Source organism: Lentinus tigrinus, assembly GCF_003813185.1.
Source record: "Lentinus tigrinus ALCF2SS1-7 unplaced genomic scaffold L226scaffold_15, whole genome shotgun sequence".
Lineage (NCBI taxonomy): Eukaryota > Fungi > Basidiomycota > Agaricomycetes > Polyporales > Polyporaceae > Lentinus > Lentinus tigrinus.
The window spans coordinates 68954-85525 of record NW_027137924.1 but is presented as its reverse complement, the minus strand read 5'-3'; the positions used below and the strand labels follow the sequence as shown (position 1 = coordinate 85525).

Genomic DNA, 16572 nt, shown 5'->3' with positions numbered 1-16572 from the left:
TGCTCCTGCTCCGCCGTCGTTCGTTTTACATGTATACTATATTTCTAAAGTTTATACCCTAGGTGTCGGTTAATATTGAACTTTCACCGTTCTATTTGAACTTATATAATTTACCTTCGCATAGGTACCTCCGCGTTGTTCGAATTTCATGATGATATTTCGCCCTATTGTGTTTCTGTACATGGAGGGGCAGGACTGACCGATTCCAGAAATCTCGTTCTCTGGACATCTCGACTTGCATACGTAGACAGAACCGGGGCCCGAGCGTCGAGGACAGCCGCGAGAAGGATTCATCCTAAGTAATGCCCACGAACTCCGACAAGTGCTAGAGTTACGAAGCTATGACGTCGCACGTGTACCTTCGCGGGAGATCGTCCACAGTCGCGCGCGAACTATAAAAGACAATGTCTGCCGTTCGCAGTCCATGTGTCTTCTCTCTTCCCAACCACAACGTATACGCCGCGAGCCCCGCTCCTAGAGCCATGTCTGGGCCCACTGGTACTCATATCCCCAATGCACCCGCGCCCGGCGTGCCATTCTTCACGCCCGCTCAGTACCCTCCATCCGGTACGGCAGTCGCTGATGATCTCTCCTCTCTGCCGAAGCTCTTCCAACCTATCAAGATCCGGGGAGTAGAGTTCCACAACCGGATCTGGGCAAGTTGCATATTGTAAGAAAACACAACAAGAGCTGGCTGGCTAACAGTTACGCTGGCCGTCGCAGGTCTCTCCAATGTGTCAGTACTCCGCGGAGAATGGGAAGCTCACTGACTGGCACATGGCTCACCGTACGTACTTACTCACGATGCCACAGTGAGTTTGGGTTACTAATACGCGTCGCAGTGGGAGGAATCTTCACGCGTGGTCCTGGAATGACGATGATCGAGGCCACTGCGGTCACCCCGGAGGGCCGCATTACGCCAGAGGATTCCGGACTGTGGACTGACGAGCAGATCGAGCCGCTCAGGCGTATCGTCCAATTCGCACACTCGCAGAACCAGAAGATCGGCATGCAGCTCGCCCACGCTGGCAGGAAGGCGTCCACTGTCGCTCCTTGGCTCGACATGGGCGCGACTGCAACCGAAGCGGTGGGCGGTTGGCCGCACGACGTACTCGCACCGAGCGCAGTGCCATACAACGACACTTTCCCAAAGCCAAAGGAGCTTGACAAGACTGGAATCAAGCGCGTTGTCGCCGCCTTCGTCGCTGCGACGAAGCGCGCGCTGCAGGCCGGCTTCGACGTCATTGAGATTCACAACGCGCACGGCTACCTTTTGGATTCGTTCATTAGTCCGGTCAGCAACAAGCGTACCGACGAGTATGGTGGCAGCTTCGAGAACCGCACCCGCATGACGCTCGAGGTTGTTGACGCAGTCCGTGCGGTCATCCCTGTACACATGCCTCTGTTCTTGCGGTCAGTATCGCAGTAATCCAGGTACGGATATGCACTCACGTATCCCAACAGCATCTCTGCGACCGACTGGCTTGAAGAGTCCCTCCCTAACGAGCCCTCATGGCGCTCCGAGGACACCGTGCGCTTGGCTGGCATCCTGGCCGAGCACGGTGTGGACCTGATCGACGTCTCCACTGGCGGAGTTCACCCTGCGCAAAAGATAAAGGGCGGTCCTGCATACCAGGCACCCTTCGCTGAAGCAGTGAAGAAGACTCACGGAGACAATATCCTCGTCGGCACTGTCGGTGCGATCACCGACGGCCACACTGCTCAGGGTATTCTTGACAAGGTGCGGGTACTTGGCAGATTAAGATTGGGTAGTAGACATACTCACTTCGGGATGTTCAGGGCCAGGCCGACGTCGTGTTCGTGGGCCGTCAGTTCCAGAAGAACCCGGCGACGGTGTGGGCGTTCGCGGAGGATCTGGGAGTGACCATCACTGTTGCACACCAGATCGAATGGGGTTTCGCGGGACGAGGCAAGGTGGGCCGGCGAGCACAGAAGTTGTGAGGGGAGTAGACTTTGCAGCATTGAATTGTACTCGAGTAAGACGTAGAAGATCAAGTGTAACATAGACTCAGCTTGCGTGCCATAGAGCTGGTAGCGTGCAGCTGCGGGCCAAGGTGGGCGTCTGCGAGATTGATCAGCGGCCACGTGGACGAGGGCAATGAGCGCGTCCGAGGCTGAAGACGCGGAAAGCTGCTCGTTCCTCCATCTGCTGTGCCGACGCCTTTCTCTCTAGCTGGCAACCCGGTGCTGCGGGCTTCACGGCTTCTTACTGGATTGCAGGAGATGCCAGCGACCGCCGCGGAGCACCACACCAACGGCAGTGCTTCCGTCCCGAGGACCTCTACCGATGGCGGCACGAATGGCACATCCACTCCGACCACCGGCCAGAGCCTCCCCACTCAATCCTGGTCGACCTCGGACAGTACGATAGCGCAGGATGGGGACAGGGATGCCCAGGTGCGCCCTTCATGGCTTGGAACGGCACACGGAGGTTATTGATATCGCCTCGGATGCACCGCGTTCAGCTGCAGTACCTCACTGATCAGCTCAAGGTTGAGAACCGTATCAAGGAGGGTGCTGAGAACCTGCTGCAGATGCCGCTCACTGTGAGTACTCGAAGCTCTATGTTACGCGTTCTCTGTGACCATAATCACTGTTGGATCTCCTTTCCGCTGCGGAAAGGTGAGATGTGAGAGCGGAATGAATGCTCCCACCTCCTCGGTGCGGATATATGTATGTTCTCCATCAAGCCGGGCCACAAGTATCATGCGCTGGCTCTGTTCTTGATTTACGTGATTCCGGTGACAGAGGATGCGTACGCGTTTTGGTCGTCCGATCTCATGCATCTTCCTAGGATGCCCTGAGGAGTGAAGTCGAGTTAGAACTGGCCACCGCGAGGCAGAAGATACAGTCCATCCAGCGATCTATGGAGGCTTGTGAGTACTGTTGCATATTCTTTCGCTATGCAGACCCATCTACAGCTGCGATGTTGCAGTTACTGGCCGCGGGGTGCGCAAGCGGAGCAATGAGACCACTGGAGGAGGGAAGCGCAAGTTCACCGGACAGCCGCTGATACCTCCGACAAACTGGAAGGAGGAGGGCGCAGAGAGAGGTATGTTCAAAACTGCTACCGACCCACGTCTCGCGCTCATGCGGGAATGCAGATGACTTCCGCTCTGCCATGCACCAGGCAAACAGTGCAGTCAAGGCACTCCTCCTCCTCTCCCGGCAACACTCGCATAGCCATTCAAACTCGTCCGTATCCTCTCCGTCTACCTCACCCTCCACCTCGACATTGCCGAACCCTGCGACTGCTACGGAGGCAGAGCTCAACCGCGCACGCATCGAGACTATGAACAAGCTCATTGGCATCCTGCAACGAAACCTGCGCGTGCGTTACGAGCTAGACGTCGCGGAGGTTGTTCACGCGTTAGTACCTCTTACAAATTCTGCCTCTAGCTCCCGTTGCTGAGAGTACATCAGAGTGTTGCCTTCTCTTGCGGACAAGGCCACAAAGCAGGCCCGTGCAACAGCATATCGCCTAATCCGACATTCGCTAGTCGATACCCACTCTGTGCGACGCCTTGGAGAACAAGACCTTGACTGGTACATGGTGAAGTACGTCTTACACCCATCCCTGACCAGCATCATTGTTAATCGTGTCAACAGGTCGCTAAGTCGAGACAACAAGCACACCGTTGAAAAGGAGCAAGTCATCAAGCTCATCCGCGCTATAGTTGAGATAGGCTCTGAGCGACATCCAACGCACTCGGCCATTGGGTCCGGCAACGTTCCTTTGTCAGACGCGGTTATGCGCGCTCTAATCGCGGTCGCCGAATACCCCGAGGATCCGTTCAAGCCAATATGCGTCCAGACGTTGACGGAGATTTGTACGTTGTGCAAAGCTTCTTCATCATGCCATGCCCTCATCGGCAGTTTTGTAGTGCTGATCGATATTGAGCTGATGGCACGCACTGGTGGTATCCGGGTCCTGCTGCATGCGCTCGCAGAAGGCCCTCTTGAGATGGCGCCATTGCTTGCTGCTGCTTTCTTGCATATCATCGACTCTCCACGGACACGGGCGTATCTTCATCCCGGGACAGACCTTGAGGTACGCTGATTATTCGAGCAAGTATTCTGCATAGCTGAACTGTCATGTAGATTGCCTTAACCGGCATCACGGATGCGTACGGCAAAGGTTCAGAGCACACCGAGAGAATCAAGGGCTGTGCCCGCATCGTTTCGTCAATGCTCCGCACATGGAGTGGTTCGTACTACTCATTAGTCTTCTGTGGGCACAAACTCACCAACGGTGTAGGACTCATGTATTGCTGCATCAACGACAAGGCTGCAATCCGTGTCGTGGTGGACTGTTTACGAATACCTTCTCTGGAGACTCGAGTACGTCCTATGCAGAAATTCTCGACATCTTGCTCATCGCTCTTCGTAGGAAGTCATCCTAGACATGTTCTTCGATCTCCTTAACATCAAACCCCCAGAGTGGCACCGAGCTTTCATCGACGGCAGGCGATTGACAAGTGAGTATATTCTACGAGATGCAATGTCTGGTCCTGATCCGCATTGCAGTGTACCGTCGGTCAAGAACAAGCGCTGAGCTTCAACCGGCCGATATACCCCAGCGTCCTCAAGATACCCTTAAACTGACTGATCAGTATATTGCATTACTTATCTTGGTGTTTACCAAAGCAGGGCTTCTCGATGTACGTTCTTAAGTGTCCTTCATGTCTTCATTTTGATGGCCTAATCAATCTAATTGCAGGCCCTGACATCTATGTTCGAAGAGTCTAGCGTCGGATCCGCGTTATCCCGGAAAGCGACGCTGCTCATGGCGGAGGTGTTGCAGAAGGCAAACCAAGTCCTTCCGTTGTCAATTGCCGCGAAGATTCAGGCACTACCCCGTGTCTTCAGCCTTGCTTCGGACTACAACGACAATGAGCACAGGATAGTTGGCTCCTCAGCGCTATCTTCCATTGACAGCTTCAACCGTCATCGAGCGCGATTACAGCCCGCCAACGTCAGGGGCGACTCGCGGCCAAGGTGCGGCGGTTCGCTCCATCGCCCGTACTGATTCATGCTGACAAGTTTACGTCGCCAGGGCGAACTCTGTCGAGGAGTCCGTGCGACGCGGGCAGCGGGCCGTCGAGCAGGATAAGCTCAAGATGAAGATGCAGATGGATGACAAAACGTTCCAGGCGAATCTCCTCGACACGCAGGTCATGCTCACAAAGGATCACGCTAAGTGGAGTTTCGACACGCTGCAGGACCTCGTTGAGGGCCCGCTGCACAACCCGAAGCGAATGGAGGAGGCCATCAAGGTGTCAAGGTACATCAAGAAACTGATGTCATTCTTCCACCCGTTCGCGCACCGCTTCAGCGACCTACCAAAGTCGAAGGTAGATAGTCATCAAGGGCCCTCTCACTGTACTCGAAAATCTGATACAATCGTGGCACGCTCGCCCCCCATTCACCTCAGCCGAATCAGCGCTGGGTGCGGCTGGGCTGCTTGCTGCTGGACGCGCTTATGGCTAGCTCCGACGGTATCCGGTTCCTGCAAGAAGACGAGTTTCTGGGGCAGCTCGTCAAGGGCTTCGCTCAGCTGGACCCTGTAAGCTTCCTCCGCTCGCTTATACGTTACCCGATTTGCGGCGCTGACCTCCGCGCAGTTCAACCCGACGCCCACATCCGATCCAATCTTTTCGAAGAAGCGTATGCAGGAGACGCTCACGTACGGCTATTTCGAGATGCTTGGGACCCTGAGCAAGCGCAAGGAAGGGATAGAGTCAGTAACACCTCCGTCCCCATGCGATTGGGCCAGAGTTCATGCTACTGTTGTACTGACATCTGCTATCACTACAACCACGTAGGCTGATGGAGAAGTGCAAGGTGTTCACCGCTTTCTACCACCTCAGCGAGCTTCGAGGCCGGGAGGACCTGATTACGGGCATCATTGAGAACCTGGACTACACCATGTGAGTTGGGCGCTCAATTTCGTGGTAAATTCTGCGTACTGACTATCACTCTAGCGACGGCCATTCGCGAGTCGTGCTCTCGAAAGCGATGACTTCTAGCCATAAAGTGGGTAGAATACCTTCACACCGTCAAGTCAGAATAACTGACGTAAAATGGTTCAGCACATCCGACTCTACGTGACTACTCATCTAGGAAGCTTGATTCGCGGAAGTCAAGTAGCGCATGCATGGATGCTCAAATTGCTTCTAACGCAGCTATACGATCCTGCGTTGGAAGTGCGCGAGCTCGCAGTGCGGTTCCTCGAAGAGGCGTGCGAGTCTACGGACGTCTTGCAGATGGTGGTGGAAATGCAGCCCACGCTCGACCACCTCGGGGAGGTCGGTCACCCGTTGTTGCTCAAGTAAGTCTCCGTCTGTCGTGGTGTGCCCTGTATCGCTGAGCCTAGAGCAGGTTCATGTCGACGCCCACTGGGTTCCGATTCTTATATGCTGCTGAGTACATCGAGCGGGAGATGGAGCTGTGGTTCCATGTGAGCAGCGCCAATTGATCGAAATCGAGAGTATCGCTCATGCCGGCACAGGAGCGCAACCTTCATTATGTGGTGCACATTGAAGTCTTCCTCGCGAAGGCATTCAGTGAAAACGGCAGCGAAGAAGAGGACGACATGCTGTAAGTCGTCTTGTCCTCAGATGTTTCCTGCGACTAACTCGTCCAAAGAGCCTTCGACGGAATTGTTCCGCCCCACTTCTACGGGGTCATGGCCAAGACTGACCTCGGGTGCGAAGTGCTGCAAGAGAAGGGTCATTTCGCAGAGTTCGCACATTTCATCCGCCGGCATGGGTTGGAGAGCGAAGACCGGGACCTCATCCTCAAGCTGAAGAGCGTGCTGTGGGCTGTCGTGAGTATCTTCCACCGGATTGGATCCGCCTGTCGCTCACCCTTTCTAGGGAAACATCGGTGCTACGGAACGTGGGCTGCCATTCTTCGAGGAAGAGGAGATCATTCCTGCTATCTTGGAGATCGCGGAGCAGTCGCTGGTACTCTCCGTGCGGGGGTCTGTACCTATACGTGCTTGCTCGGTAGGATGGCAAGCTAACGGAGCTCTGCCAACAGGACCTGTTTCTTCGTCCTCGGACTGATTTCATCAACACCTCAAGGCGCGGAGATTTTGGGCGACTACCACTGGGAGGCTACACTGTCCCCGTTGGGGCTTCCCACAGGGCTCTGCGTGCCGCTGGACGTTGACCAGTTCGTCTCAGTACGTGCGCGCCATGTAAATCGGACCTATCCGCGCAGCACTCATCGATCTCGATAGATACCTCCCTGGGACTGCGTAGCGAGTGAAGCCCTTGACGATAGCCGACTTACTCCACCGGAGAGCGAGGAAGAGACGGAAGTGATGACGGCCATCTACAACCTCGCGAACACCGTGATCGCAAACGCAGCATCAAGATCGCTGACAAAGTACGTATTTAATGCATAATCTCTCATGGGTGGCTGCTCAAGGTTCCTCGCAGGATGAAGAGCAAGCCGGAGTACCGCCACATCTTCAGCTCCCCGAGCATGTTCTACCGCGCGCTGCACACAATCTCCACGCAGAAGTACCGCATGCCCGTCCGGCGGTACATTTTCGACCTCTTCAACATCGAGCTCGACGCAGACGTCGTGCGGGGGCTCTCCGAGTGCGCCATCTCGCTGCGCGCGCCCCAAATAGCGCAGGAGGTCGTCCAGCCATCACCCGTGCAAGAGCAGCCTGAAGTGCCCCCGCAACCAGTATCACCGACGCCGCCGACGCCTCCGCCACCTCAGGCGCGGCCGAGGCAGCAACGGGAGACGGCGCAATTCCGCCCGAGACCGGTTCGACACCACGTCTCGGAGAGCGATGACGAGGAGTCGGATGTGGAGGAGAAGGAGGTGACGGCGAAAAAGCGGAGGGCACCGGTCATGAGCTTGAGACCGAAGAGCAGGATCATTGGGTTCAATTGAAGGACGTATACGGACGTTGGCTGGTGATTGGGACTGAAAATCGGACAGGGATCCTCTAAGTACCATCTGCTGCGCTGCTTGCTTGATTGTTGCTCTGTGCTGTGAAGTCTGTATTGCTAACTGTGCCCCGCATCGCATGTGTACCACCTTACCCAATCTACATGGCTATGACTTGTCAGACCCCTTTGCGGAGCAGCCGTCGAGATGGAATTCCAGGGATGTGAAGAGAAAAAGTAGTATATTCAAATCTACTTTGTACGCATGATGCGAAGCTTGGAAGGCTTGTACACGTAGTTCTCCGCGTAGTTCTTGGGGGGAATGCGGTTGACTTCGGGGTGAGCACTGTGAGGAGACAGGATGAGTCCAAGAGCCGAGAGGGGCGCAGGTTCGATGCGTACATGTAGTAATCCCAGCCTGCGAACGCGGGTGAATATATAGCAACCGACAGGGAAGGAGGAGGACGAACCTTGCTTCTCAGCGAAGTGAATAGCGTCCTCCTTGGTTCGGAAGGACAGACGCGTGCCCTGCATGTAATCCGCACTGCCAACCCGCGTTAGCGTTCGGAGTCGTAAGCAGGTGCTGCGCAGTGGTTGACTCACGAGCTTGCCCAGCCCATGAGGGGGTTCTCCCAACGACCACCACCCGGAAGGATGTCCCAGTCGATCCTCCAGCGGTTGGCCTTGCCGGGCCCGCTCTGCGTCGTGCTGCGCGTGGGCTGGAAGATACGGACGGCGCGATGACGGAGCTCCTCTGCGACGGCGGTTTGTTTCCGCTTGTTTATGGATAAAATATGGTCTGACACTCACTAGGTGCACCGCTGACGATGTCCGCCGTCACAACGTCCCGCTGAGGAGCCTGGGCGATCTCCTTGTCCTGCTGCTGCTCGGTGGTCTGGGGAATGGTCGCATCGGGAGTGACTGGGGTGCTGTATGCCCTGGCGGAGGTGAGGGCGACCCTGCCGACGGCTTGCTTGGAGACAGCCTGCTGGCAGGCGCGCAAGAGAGACATGATGATGAAGGAGAACGAGCTGAACGCAGGCGGCGTCGAGCAGAGGCACAGGCAGTCGAGCAGCGCCGGTTCGCGCCGGGTGGGCGTCTCCACGCAATGTCAGCCCACATGGCGCTCGCCTGTTGCCGAGAGTGGTATCACCGACTGAAGACGCTCCCCAGGCGAAGCGAAGGCACCCAGCCTCTCCTCCTCCCTCTCGTCTGGCTCCGGCCGCACGTCTCGTCTCGTCGTCCTCGTCGTCCATGACATCGCCCGCACGACGATGGCCACAATTCAGAACAGGCCGTTTTCCAAGGACTACAGGTCGGTCTAGTCCAAACTGTGGCGTCTCTCTTTCCCGCTAATGGAAACCGCGTACCAGTGGACTCATCAACCAGTCGGTCGTCGCGGGGGGCATCTTCCTCATAACAATCAGTGCCCATGAATTCATGAGACGGAAGAGACGTGGCAAGGGGCCTTTCAAGCACGGCTTGGGCAGCGTCGAGAGCTGGGAATTTGGATAGTGAGTACATACTGCTTGTTACTCCCGGAAAGTCAGATCTGCCGGCTCCAGGGCGTTTGTCCGTTGCAAGTGCTCTCCGCCCGACAGTCTGCCACCACCTGCGGCAGCTTGCATGGTTCACCCGTCCTCCCCGCGTTCACGACGATGCCTGCCTTATGTTGACTACCCAATGCTCGCGGGCTATGGCTGTGGTGGTTAGCACCGCAGGAGTGACAGGCTTGAAAGCGGAGGACGCGACTTCGTCGCAGTACTGTAAATTTATGACCTTTCTCTGACTCGCCGCAGCAACCCACCTGGTTCAGTGCCGTTTGGCTGCCATTCGCCTTACATCTGGTATTAGCGCTGACTAAATACTGTTCCTTCTGCAGCTTGTACCAGGGAAGGTCATGGGCAAAGTAAGTCCGAACATCATTCTGTGCATCCTGCTTCTCACGAGCTCTCAGGCGGCCCTCGCCACCACTGCCGCGAACCAAATGGCCTCTTGGATGGATCAAGCAAGTTCTCACCTTCCCCGAAGACCGCTTGAACGAACTCCGGGGCGTCGACGCTACTCTGTACATTCGCTTCCTGCGTGGCTGTTTCTGGTTTGCTGTCATCCAGAGCTTCTCTACTCTCCTCGTCCTCTTCCCCATTCATGTCACTTTCTCAGACGGCACCGTCTCCTCCAAGTCCATGACCCGCGCGTCCATCTCGTCTCTCGTCACGACCGAGAAGGGGCTCTCTCTCCTCTGGGTGCACATCGTCCTCCTCATCTGGATTACTTTTACCTGGTTCGGCACGCTGTACTGGATCTGTCGCGGAGCCTTTCATTTCCGCGCGCAGAACATTCTCGCCGCTGCGAATCGCGCTGCCTCGGAGACACGCGCCGAGCGTCGCGCACAGTACAACCCTCACCCCCATCCCCAGTATCCATTTCACGCACTCCCACCGCTCGACGACGACCATTCTAATCGTGGCTTGCGCCTGCGAACGGTGATGGTGACGAACATTCCCCAGGCGCTCCGCTCGGAGAAAGACCTGAAGGAGTACTTTGAGTACTTCCTCTCCCGGAGGGTGGCGCGTCCCGCCATTGGCATCACATCGTCCACACAGCCAGGGTTCCTGAACAAGATGCTCGCGTTCTTCTTCAACCGAGCTCGCCGCATCCCAGCGCATGTTCACCTTACACGGCCGCCCAGTGGCGAACACAACGGCAGTGATGCCGAGAGAGGCTCTCCGACACAAGACCCCACTTCCGGACTGTTCGATCCCCCGGCAATAGACCGCGTCGTGATGGTTCGCAGGATGAACGAGTTGGCGTCCTTAATGGAGCGACGTGAGGAGATACTGCGACTCCTGGAGACGGCGCACATCAAATTGGCTCGCAAGGCTCTCACTTGCGTACAAGCTGCTGTCGAAACCCGACGGTTTTCCGGTGTCTTCCGCGATGCGGCTCGCCGGATGTCCATTGCAGTGAAGAGGGTTAGCGTTGCAGGCCCTTTAGACGTAGAGGCTGTCTCTCAGGGCGACGGAGAGGACGGCACTGAGGAAGGCGAAGACCGGATGCACCTCCTCATCCGCACTCTAAAGCCGTATCTTCCCGCCCTAGATTCTGAGCTGAGGGCAGACATCCACAACTCAGGATGGCGCAGACACTTCGCCAAGACTCACGGAGATCTCGAGTCCGGCCAACCTGCGACGAAGGAGAAGCAGCCCAAGTCCTCTGAGCCGGAGAAGACCATCTGGGACGCGCTGCTTAGCCTACCAAGGAGCACCCTGGACGACTACCAACCTCTCATTCACCTCTCATCGCTCCTCCGTGGCAAAACCGTTCCCGCGATCGACTTCTACACTGCGAAGCTGCTCGTCGTGACGAACATGATCACAGAGAAGCGCTCGATGCCGCTGACTAACTTCGAAGCTATGCCGACGGCTTTTGTTACCTTCGTCGATCCCGCGGATGCTCGGAGGGCGTGCAAGTACCTAGCGGTGCACCCGGATAACCCGCTGCAGTGTTTGGTCTCGATGGCACCCATGTATGAGGACCTGGATTGGACAAGGTTGATGAAGCCTACGTTCAGAGTGGAGTTCGTCAAGGACTGGGTCGTAGAACTTGGAGTATGGTACGTATCGGAACTGGGATGTCGTCGAGCTTGTCCATGGGCTGACGTGTGTTCAGGGCGTTTACTATCTTCTGGGTGTTCCCAGTCTCGTTCTTTGTCGGTCTGGTGAACATTCAGAACTTGAGTACCCTTGTTCCGGGACTGGTGAGCTTCTCCCCCTCCGTAAGTCGGAACGGTGCTCATAATTTCTCAATAGCTCAATTTCCTCTCAACGCATCAATGGGAAGAAGAGCTGCTGCAGTCATTCGTCCCTACGGTTCTTGTCGCCCTGTTATCCCTGTTGATTCCGCTCTTACTGCGTATGTCACGACTCTTTCACCTTGGTGTACCTTCGCTAACCACATTCGTTGGCAGTGTTGATCGGGAAGCGAGCACATACAATCGCCACTCTGTCTGCGCTACATGACCGTATCATGACGCGATACTACAAGTTCCTCGTCGTCAACGTTCTGGTCTTCTTCTGCGTCGGAACTGTCGCGCTGCAGTCGTTCTTGCTCTCCTTCAAGTCCATCTCGTCGGAGAAGCTGGCTACGGTCATCGCTCAGAGCTTCCCGGTCGCTGCCCCCTTCTACGTTGGCTGGTGTAAGTATTCCCGCTTTCAGACTTTACTGTCGGTTGACCTTGCACGCAGTCATCTTCACCACGGCTATGCACGGTGGCCTCGAGCTTGCCCTCTGTGAGTCAATACCGTATGTAGTCCAAATATACACTGACTATGGACGTCATGATTAGTTGGTTTGCCTCTCATCGTCTACCCCGCCACGCGGCGACAGGTGACCCCTCGTAAGCGTGCGATGGGCATTCGTCCACGTACATTCAACTACTATTGTATGTCTCCACACAATTGTTCATGAAAGAGACACCCTGCTGACTGTCTTGGATTCAGATTGGCTCCCCAACCACGTTCTCGTTATGCATGTCCTACTTGTTTTCGCGCTCCTCAACCCGCTCGTAATCCCGTTCGCACTGGTGTATTTCGCGGTAGAGCGAAGTGAGTTCCCTACTACTCTTCTCTATGTATATCGGCTCATGAGACGATACCATTATCCAGCTGTGGTCAAGAACCAGGTATTCTTCGCGCGTCGATGCATTCGAGGTTGTTACTCATTTCCATGTCCTAGCTGCTTCACGTATATGCAAAGAACTACGAAGGAAATGGTCAAGTCCTCCTGATTCGTATGGTTCGATACTCCTTGGATGGTGTGTTTTGCGATGCTCTCGCCTGTCTGCTGTCTGGTACTGATCGGCCCAAGGCCTTATTCTGGCCCAGGTCGTCTTCCTCGCCTACATGGTCGTCAACAAGAAGACTGTCAATGTGGCCATATCCGCCGTACTCATTATCATTACGGCTATGTACAAGGTCTTGTACGTACCGCAGTACCGTTTGCGCATGACGAGTTGCTAATCGCCTCCCGCTTTCCAGCATGACACGCATGTGTCGTTCTCGCTTTGAGCGTGATGACGTCCTCGAGGCCCAGGTTGTGTGCGGCACCGGTCAACCAACAGAAGAGCTCATTGACGATGCAGCACCGCTTGACGGCGAGAATCATCGGAATGACCTCGAGACCAAGATGAGCGGCGGGTCTACATCGGAGGTCTGGCCGTGGAAGCTTCCCCTAAGGTTGAACTTTGCCTACGCTACCATCGCGAGCCGCCAACGCAAAGTCCCTCGACACCTTCCCAACCCGTTCGGTCCATTCGGTGCAGCCCGTCGATCTGACTCCACCGTACCGCTCAACGAGCTTGCCCCCGCCTCACCTACGGACGAGTCGGAGGCCCCCAAATGCCCAGTTCTGGAGACCTGGCAGGAAGTCAGCGGAGAGGACCAAGTGCGCTCGAGTTCCCCCGAGGAGATGGCTCCCGCCGTTGTCACCAAGCATCCTCCGCACCCAGCATGGGAAGACGAGTCGTCGCCAAGTCACACATACGACAACCCCTACTATACGCGGGACATCGAGAACGTCCTCTGGCTGCCGCGTGATCCTCTGAACATCCTCAACCTGGATGACACCATCGATCTGCGGATGTCGTTGACTAGCCAGCCGGGGGCGGGCAGGCTGGGTGCCTGGGGAGAGGACCAGTTCATCGAGACAGGGCTGTCCATCCCGTTTGCGACCAGCTTCGGGAGCATCGACGAGGAGGAGTCCGAGTCGCTACGCCCCAGCCTGTACAGGCGGCTGGATGGCACGGAGCAGATCCAGCTACCGCCTGCCATCGCATCTCGCATCGAGTCCCACGACGGCGACGTCGAGGAAGCTCCCATCTACCGTCGACAGTCAAAACGTCGGAGGGCGAGCCAGAGCACGACGAGATCACATGTTGGCATCGGGCGTCCGAGCGTGTTCGACGTCCGTTCCTCGACAGGATACCGATCCATGTCGGTCGGCTCTGCTGTCTCACAAGCGAGTAGCCGAGGGGCGCCATCCACCTTCCTTATGCCTTCGGATGCACATCGTCGAAACCGCGCTGCTTCGATGGACCACGAACTCGGAATGCGGAGACCCCCCCAGATCCCGAGCTTTGGCGCCAGGTCCGTGTTGACTGTCAACGATCCGACTTCCCTTGGAGCCACCTCCGTTGCGTCGACGCCGCCCATCTTCAGGCATGGGTCGTCAGGCTCGAAGGTCATCACGATGCATGAGGCCGTTTATGGCGTTGCAATCGCCGAGGAAGAGGACGCAGCGGAGGACGCGCGAGAACGAGACGAGGAAGAGGCCGAGGAGGCCCAGCAGCCGAAGTCCTGGCTGACATCATGGATGTTCAGGGCAGCATGACAAGATCACGAACATGAATCACAACACGACCACGACTCTCTGTACACGACCACATTTCCCCGCTCTACATCTTTTCACGGCCGGAACGACATCATACGGTTGTAACTTATTCCTGCACTTTTACCCCATCACCCCCCCATTGCACTCATGATTCGCATTTCGCATGAATTTCCATACAGCCTCGGATTCCCCAGTGTTACGTTCATACCCCGGAAGGCATACCCCGGAAGACATATTCCCTGTACCAGTTTAATCACTTCGATATATCCATGGTTCTCCCGAGCGCACCCCCGTGTTCAAGCTCTCAACGCCGGACGCCGTTCGTCTTGCGCTCCTGTTGGTGATCATGCGGGGCCCCAGCCTTTCCGACGTTTTCCCAGGAGGAGGGCGGGCGATCCTCGCAAATTGCGAGGCGACAGTCTCTGTTGTTCCGGCATAGAGTCTTGCGAAGGCTATTCCGTAGTATTGCCCGACGGTCGATACTTAAGCTACGAGCAAGCAGAAGGTGCGTACACGTTGCCTGCTGTCGAGTCCAAGATGTTCCTCCGCCGCTCTGTTCTCGCGTCTTTCGCTCTGTTTGCTGGCGTCGTTCGTGGCGGCACGAAGATATGGGACGGTGGGTATCTCATGGGGACATTATAGCGAGAACTACGCTTACCATGCCATGTTCAGGATCCTTCAACGCGTTCTCGACGGTTGCTGACTTCGACAAGTGTATGTGTTCGGGTAGGCAGGCCTATGCCTTTCTAGCGTGCTGAACTGTTGTCCGCAGGGTCCTGGGCTAGCGAAGTTGGCACCTACCAATGGGTTCGTACATGCACCATCGCCATACAGTAGCTTGTCAAGCTTACCTCTGGACAGTACATCCATGGCAGCCAGCCGACCTCGCACTACCTTGCGCTTGACCCGGCTTACAAAAACCCCGCCGACACTGACGAGACGCATGGTCTCCGGATGACCATCGACTCCACTGCTACCTGGAACTCCAACATGGAGAGGTGCGTTCCTATCATCACCTACTGAGTTTGCATCGCCAATGCTGACTTGGAACACGCGAAGGGCGGAGCTTATCCCTCAGACCACTCAGAACTTGGGCACTGGCAACCTCTTCTACCACTTCTCTCTCATGCATTCGGCCACAAACCCACCTGACGTGAGTGCATCGCCACCTATGCGCTACTTCTGTCGCTGACCCGTTCCGCTACAGTCGACCCTCGAGCACCAGATCTTCTTCTTCGAGTCTCACTTCACCGAGTTGAAGTACGGTGTTGCCCCGAACCCGACCGACCTCGAGTGGCACGTCGGCGGTCAGCCCCAGTGGAGCACTCCCTTCGTCGCCGGGCAGTGGTATAACTTCGCATACGACATCGACGTACGTTCACCTTGAACGACTCATTGTGCAACTCACCAGACTGACTAGCATCCTAGTTCTCGGCCGGAACCGTCGGTCTCTGGGCTTCGAACGGATCCTCTGCTCTCACCAAGGTTGCGAACAACATCGCCGCCTCGACGTCGACCAACTCCGAGGACTTCCACGTCGGCGTCCTCCGCATCGTCAACACCCCGACGCCCGAGGACTGGTACGTGTCCGGGGTCTACATAGAGAGTGGGCCCATCACGACTGCCATTGGTTCCGGATCATCTTCTCCGGCGCCGCCGTCGAGCTCGACCACCACTGTTGCGACGACCGTTCCGCCTTCATCGACCCCCGTGTCCACTCCGGTTACCACCACGACCTCCGCGAGCGGTCCTCTCCAGTCTCAATGGGGACAGTGCGGAGGTGAGCTTCGATTGTACTCCGAGACTGACCTGCGCCACTAATGCTAGACATTACAGGAACCGGATACAGCGGGCCCACGTCGTGTGCGAGCCCCTACGCCTGCAAGGCTGTCTCACCCCCATACTACTACCAGGTAATTTTGTCCTTCGCACCGCTCTTAGATAGAAGTGCTCACCGCTTCATGTCATTTCTTGCAGTGCCAGTAGAAGTACCAGCAACGTGACAATTCTGGGAACGCCGGCGTTGCACGTACTGTGGTGGTGTTTTGTCACAAGACAGACTCACCGAATGTATCAATAACTGACAATTAGTCTTTATCACTTATAATCTTCGGGTGCGGGTGATCGTCCTGACTCGGGCTTCTATGTCGAGAGACATGTAGTCCCTCCCAGTGACGTCACTACATACCAAACTTCCGGCGCTTCCTATCATCAGCCACGTGGACTTCCTGCGGAAACAGGAACCCTA

The 16572-nt window shown here is 56.2% G+C and overlaps 5 protein-coding genes across 5 annotated transcripts; 4 read left to right on the top strand and 1 right to left on the bottom strand.

Annotated features, from left to right (window-relative positions):
• The first annotated feature begins 444 nt into the window (after positions 1-444).
• Positions 445-2058, top strand: L226DRAFT_553433 (FMN-linked oxidoreductase). The gene is made up of 5 exons (XM_067682926.1): positions 445-656; positions 724-787; positions 843-1413; positions 1465-1741; positions 1801-2058. Exons 1-5 carry the CDS (start codon positions 483-485, stop codon positions 1960-1962), a joined length of 1248 nt encoding a protein of 415 aa, XP_067534446.1. The 5' UTR covers positions 445-482; the 3' UTR covers positions 1963-2058.
• Positions 2059-2167: 109 nt separating this feature from the next.
• Positions 2168-8132, top strand: L226DRAFT_535797 (uncharacterized protein). Its single transcript, XM_067680989.1, has 26 exons — positions 2168-2418; positions 2487-2567; positions 2816-2897; positions 2957-3073; positions 3126-3390; positions 3445-3579; positions 3631-3851; positions 3906-4072; positions 4123-4228; positions 4280-4362; positions 4412-4499; positions 4549-4682; positions 4742-5019; positions 5078-5375; positions 5456-5587; positions 5646-5761; positions 5847-5951; positions 6006-6057; positions 6114-6352; positions 6403-6481; positions 6533-6621; positions 6670-6850; positions 6900-7006; positions 7066-7210; positions 7268-7416; positions 7470-8132. The coding sequence occupies exons 1-26, from the start codon at positions 2245-2247 to the stop codon at positions 7936-7938; spliced, it is 4092 nt and encodes a 1363-aa protein (XP_067534445.1). The 5' UTR covers positions 2168-2244; the 3' UTR covers positions 7939-8132.
• Positions 8033-9008, bottom strand: L226DRAFT_535796 (NADH-ubiquinone oxidoreductase 21kDa subunit). Its single transcript, XM_067680988.1, has 5 exons — positions 8745-9008; positions 8538-8688; positions 8405-8478; positions 8337-8352; positions 8033-8280 (listed from the first exon to the last, which is right to left on the bottom strand). Exons 1-5 carry the CDS (start codon positions 8944-8946, stop codon positions 8187-8189), a joined length of 537 nt encoding a protein of 178 aa, XP_067534444.1. The 5' UTR covers positions 8947-9008; the 3' UTR covers positions 8033-8186.
• A 200-nt stretch (positions 9009-9208) lies between these two features.
• On the top strand, positions 9209-14324 carry L226DRAFT_464687 (uncharacterized protein; the record flags this gene model as incomplete). The annotated part of the gene is made up of 14 exons (XM_067675877.1): positions 9209-9249; positions 9308-9448; positions 9817-9843; positions 9892-11550; positions 11607-11694; positions 11747-11849; positions 11905-12132; positions 12182-12226; positions 12283-12378; positions 12437-12541; positions 12602-12618; positions 12672-12750; positions 12804-12915; positions 12974-14324. The coding sequence occupies 14 exons, from the start codon at positions 9209-9211 to the stop codon at positions 14322-14324; spliced, it is 4092 nt and encodes a 1363-aa protein (XP_067534443.1).
• A 382-nt stretch (positions 14325-14706) lies between these two features.
• On the top strand, positions 14707-16351 carry L226DRAFT_487992 (uncharacterized protein). The gene is made up of 9 exons (XM_067677217.1): positions 14707-14940; positions 14997-15038; positions 15097-15131; positions 15186-15322; positions 15384-15477; positions 15532-15696; positions 15753-16104; positions 16161-16237; positions 16302-16351. The coding sequence occupies exons 1-9, from the start codon at positions 14862-14864 to the stop codon at positions 16308-16310; spliced, it is 990 nt and encodes a 329-aa protein (XP_067534442.1). The 5' UTR covers positions 14707-14861; the 3' UTR covers positions 16311-16351.
• The last annotated feature ends 221 nt before the right edge of the window (positions 16352-16572 follow it).

Coding starts and splice junctions, on each gene's coding strand:
- L226DRAFT_553433 (XM_067682926.1), top strand. CDS start 483: ATGTCTGGGCCCACTGGTACTCATATCCCCAATGCACCCGCGCCCGGC. Junction 657..723: donor AGTTCCACAACCGGATCTGG/GCAAGTTGCATA, acceptor TGGCCGTCGCAG/GTCTCTCCAATGTGTCAGTA. Junction 1,414..1,464: donor CACATGCCTCTGTTCTTGCG/GTCAGTATCGCA, acceptor GTATCCCAACAG/CATCTCTGCGACCGACTGGC.
- L226DRAFT_535797 (XM_067680989.1), top strand. CDS start 2,245: ATGCCAGCGACCGCCGCGGAGCACCACACCAACGGCAGTGCTTCCGTC. Junction 5,762..5,846: donor AAGCGCAAGGAAGGGATAGA/GTCAGTAACACC, acceptor ACAACCACGTAG/GCTGATGGAGAAGTGCAAGG. Junction 6,851..6,899: donor AGAGCGTGCTGTGGGCTGTC/GTGAGTATCTTC, acceptor CACCCTTTCTAG/GGAAACATCGGTGCTACGGA.
- L226DRAFT_535796 (XM_067680988.1), bottom strand. CDS start 8,946: ATGTCTCTCTTGCGCGCCTGCCAGCAGGCTGTCTCCAAGCAAGCCGTC. Junction 8,689..8,744: donor CATCGTCAGCGGTGCACCTA/GTGAGTGTCAGA, acceptor CCGCCGTCGCAG/AGGAGCTCCGTCATCGCGCC. Junction 8,479..8,537: donor CTCATGGGCTGGGCAAGCTC/GTGAGTCAACCA, acceptor GCGGGTTGGCAG/TGCGGATTACATGCAGGGCA.
- L226DRAFT_487992 (XM_067677217.1), top strand. CDS start 14,862: ATGTTCCTCCGCCGCTCTGTTCTCGCGTCTTTCGCTCTGTTTGCTGGC. Junction 15,478..15,531: donor CGGCCACAAACCCACCTGAC/GTGAGTGCATCG, acceptor GTTCCGCTACAG/TCGACCCTCGAGCACCAGAT. Junction 16,105..16,160: donor TCAATGGGGACAGTGCGGAG/GTGAGCTTCGAT, acceptor TAGACATTACAG/GAACCGGATACAGCGGGCCC.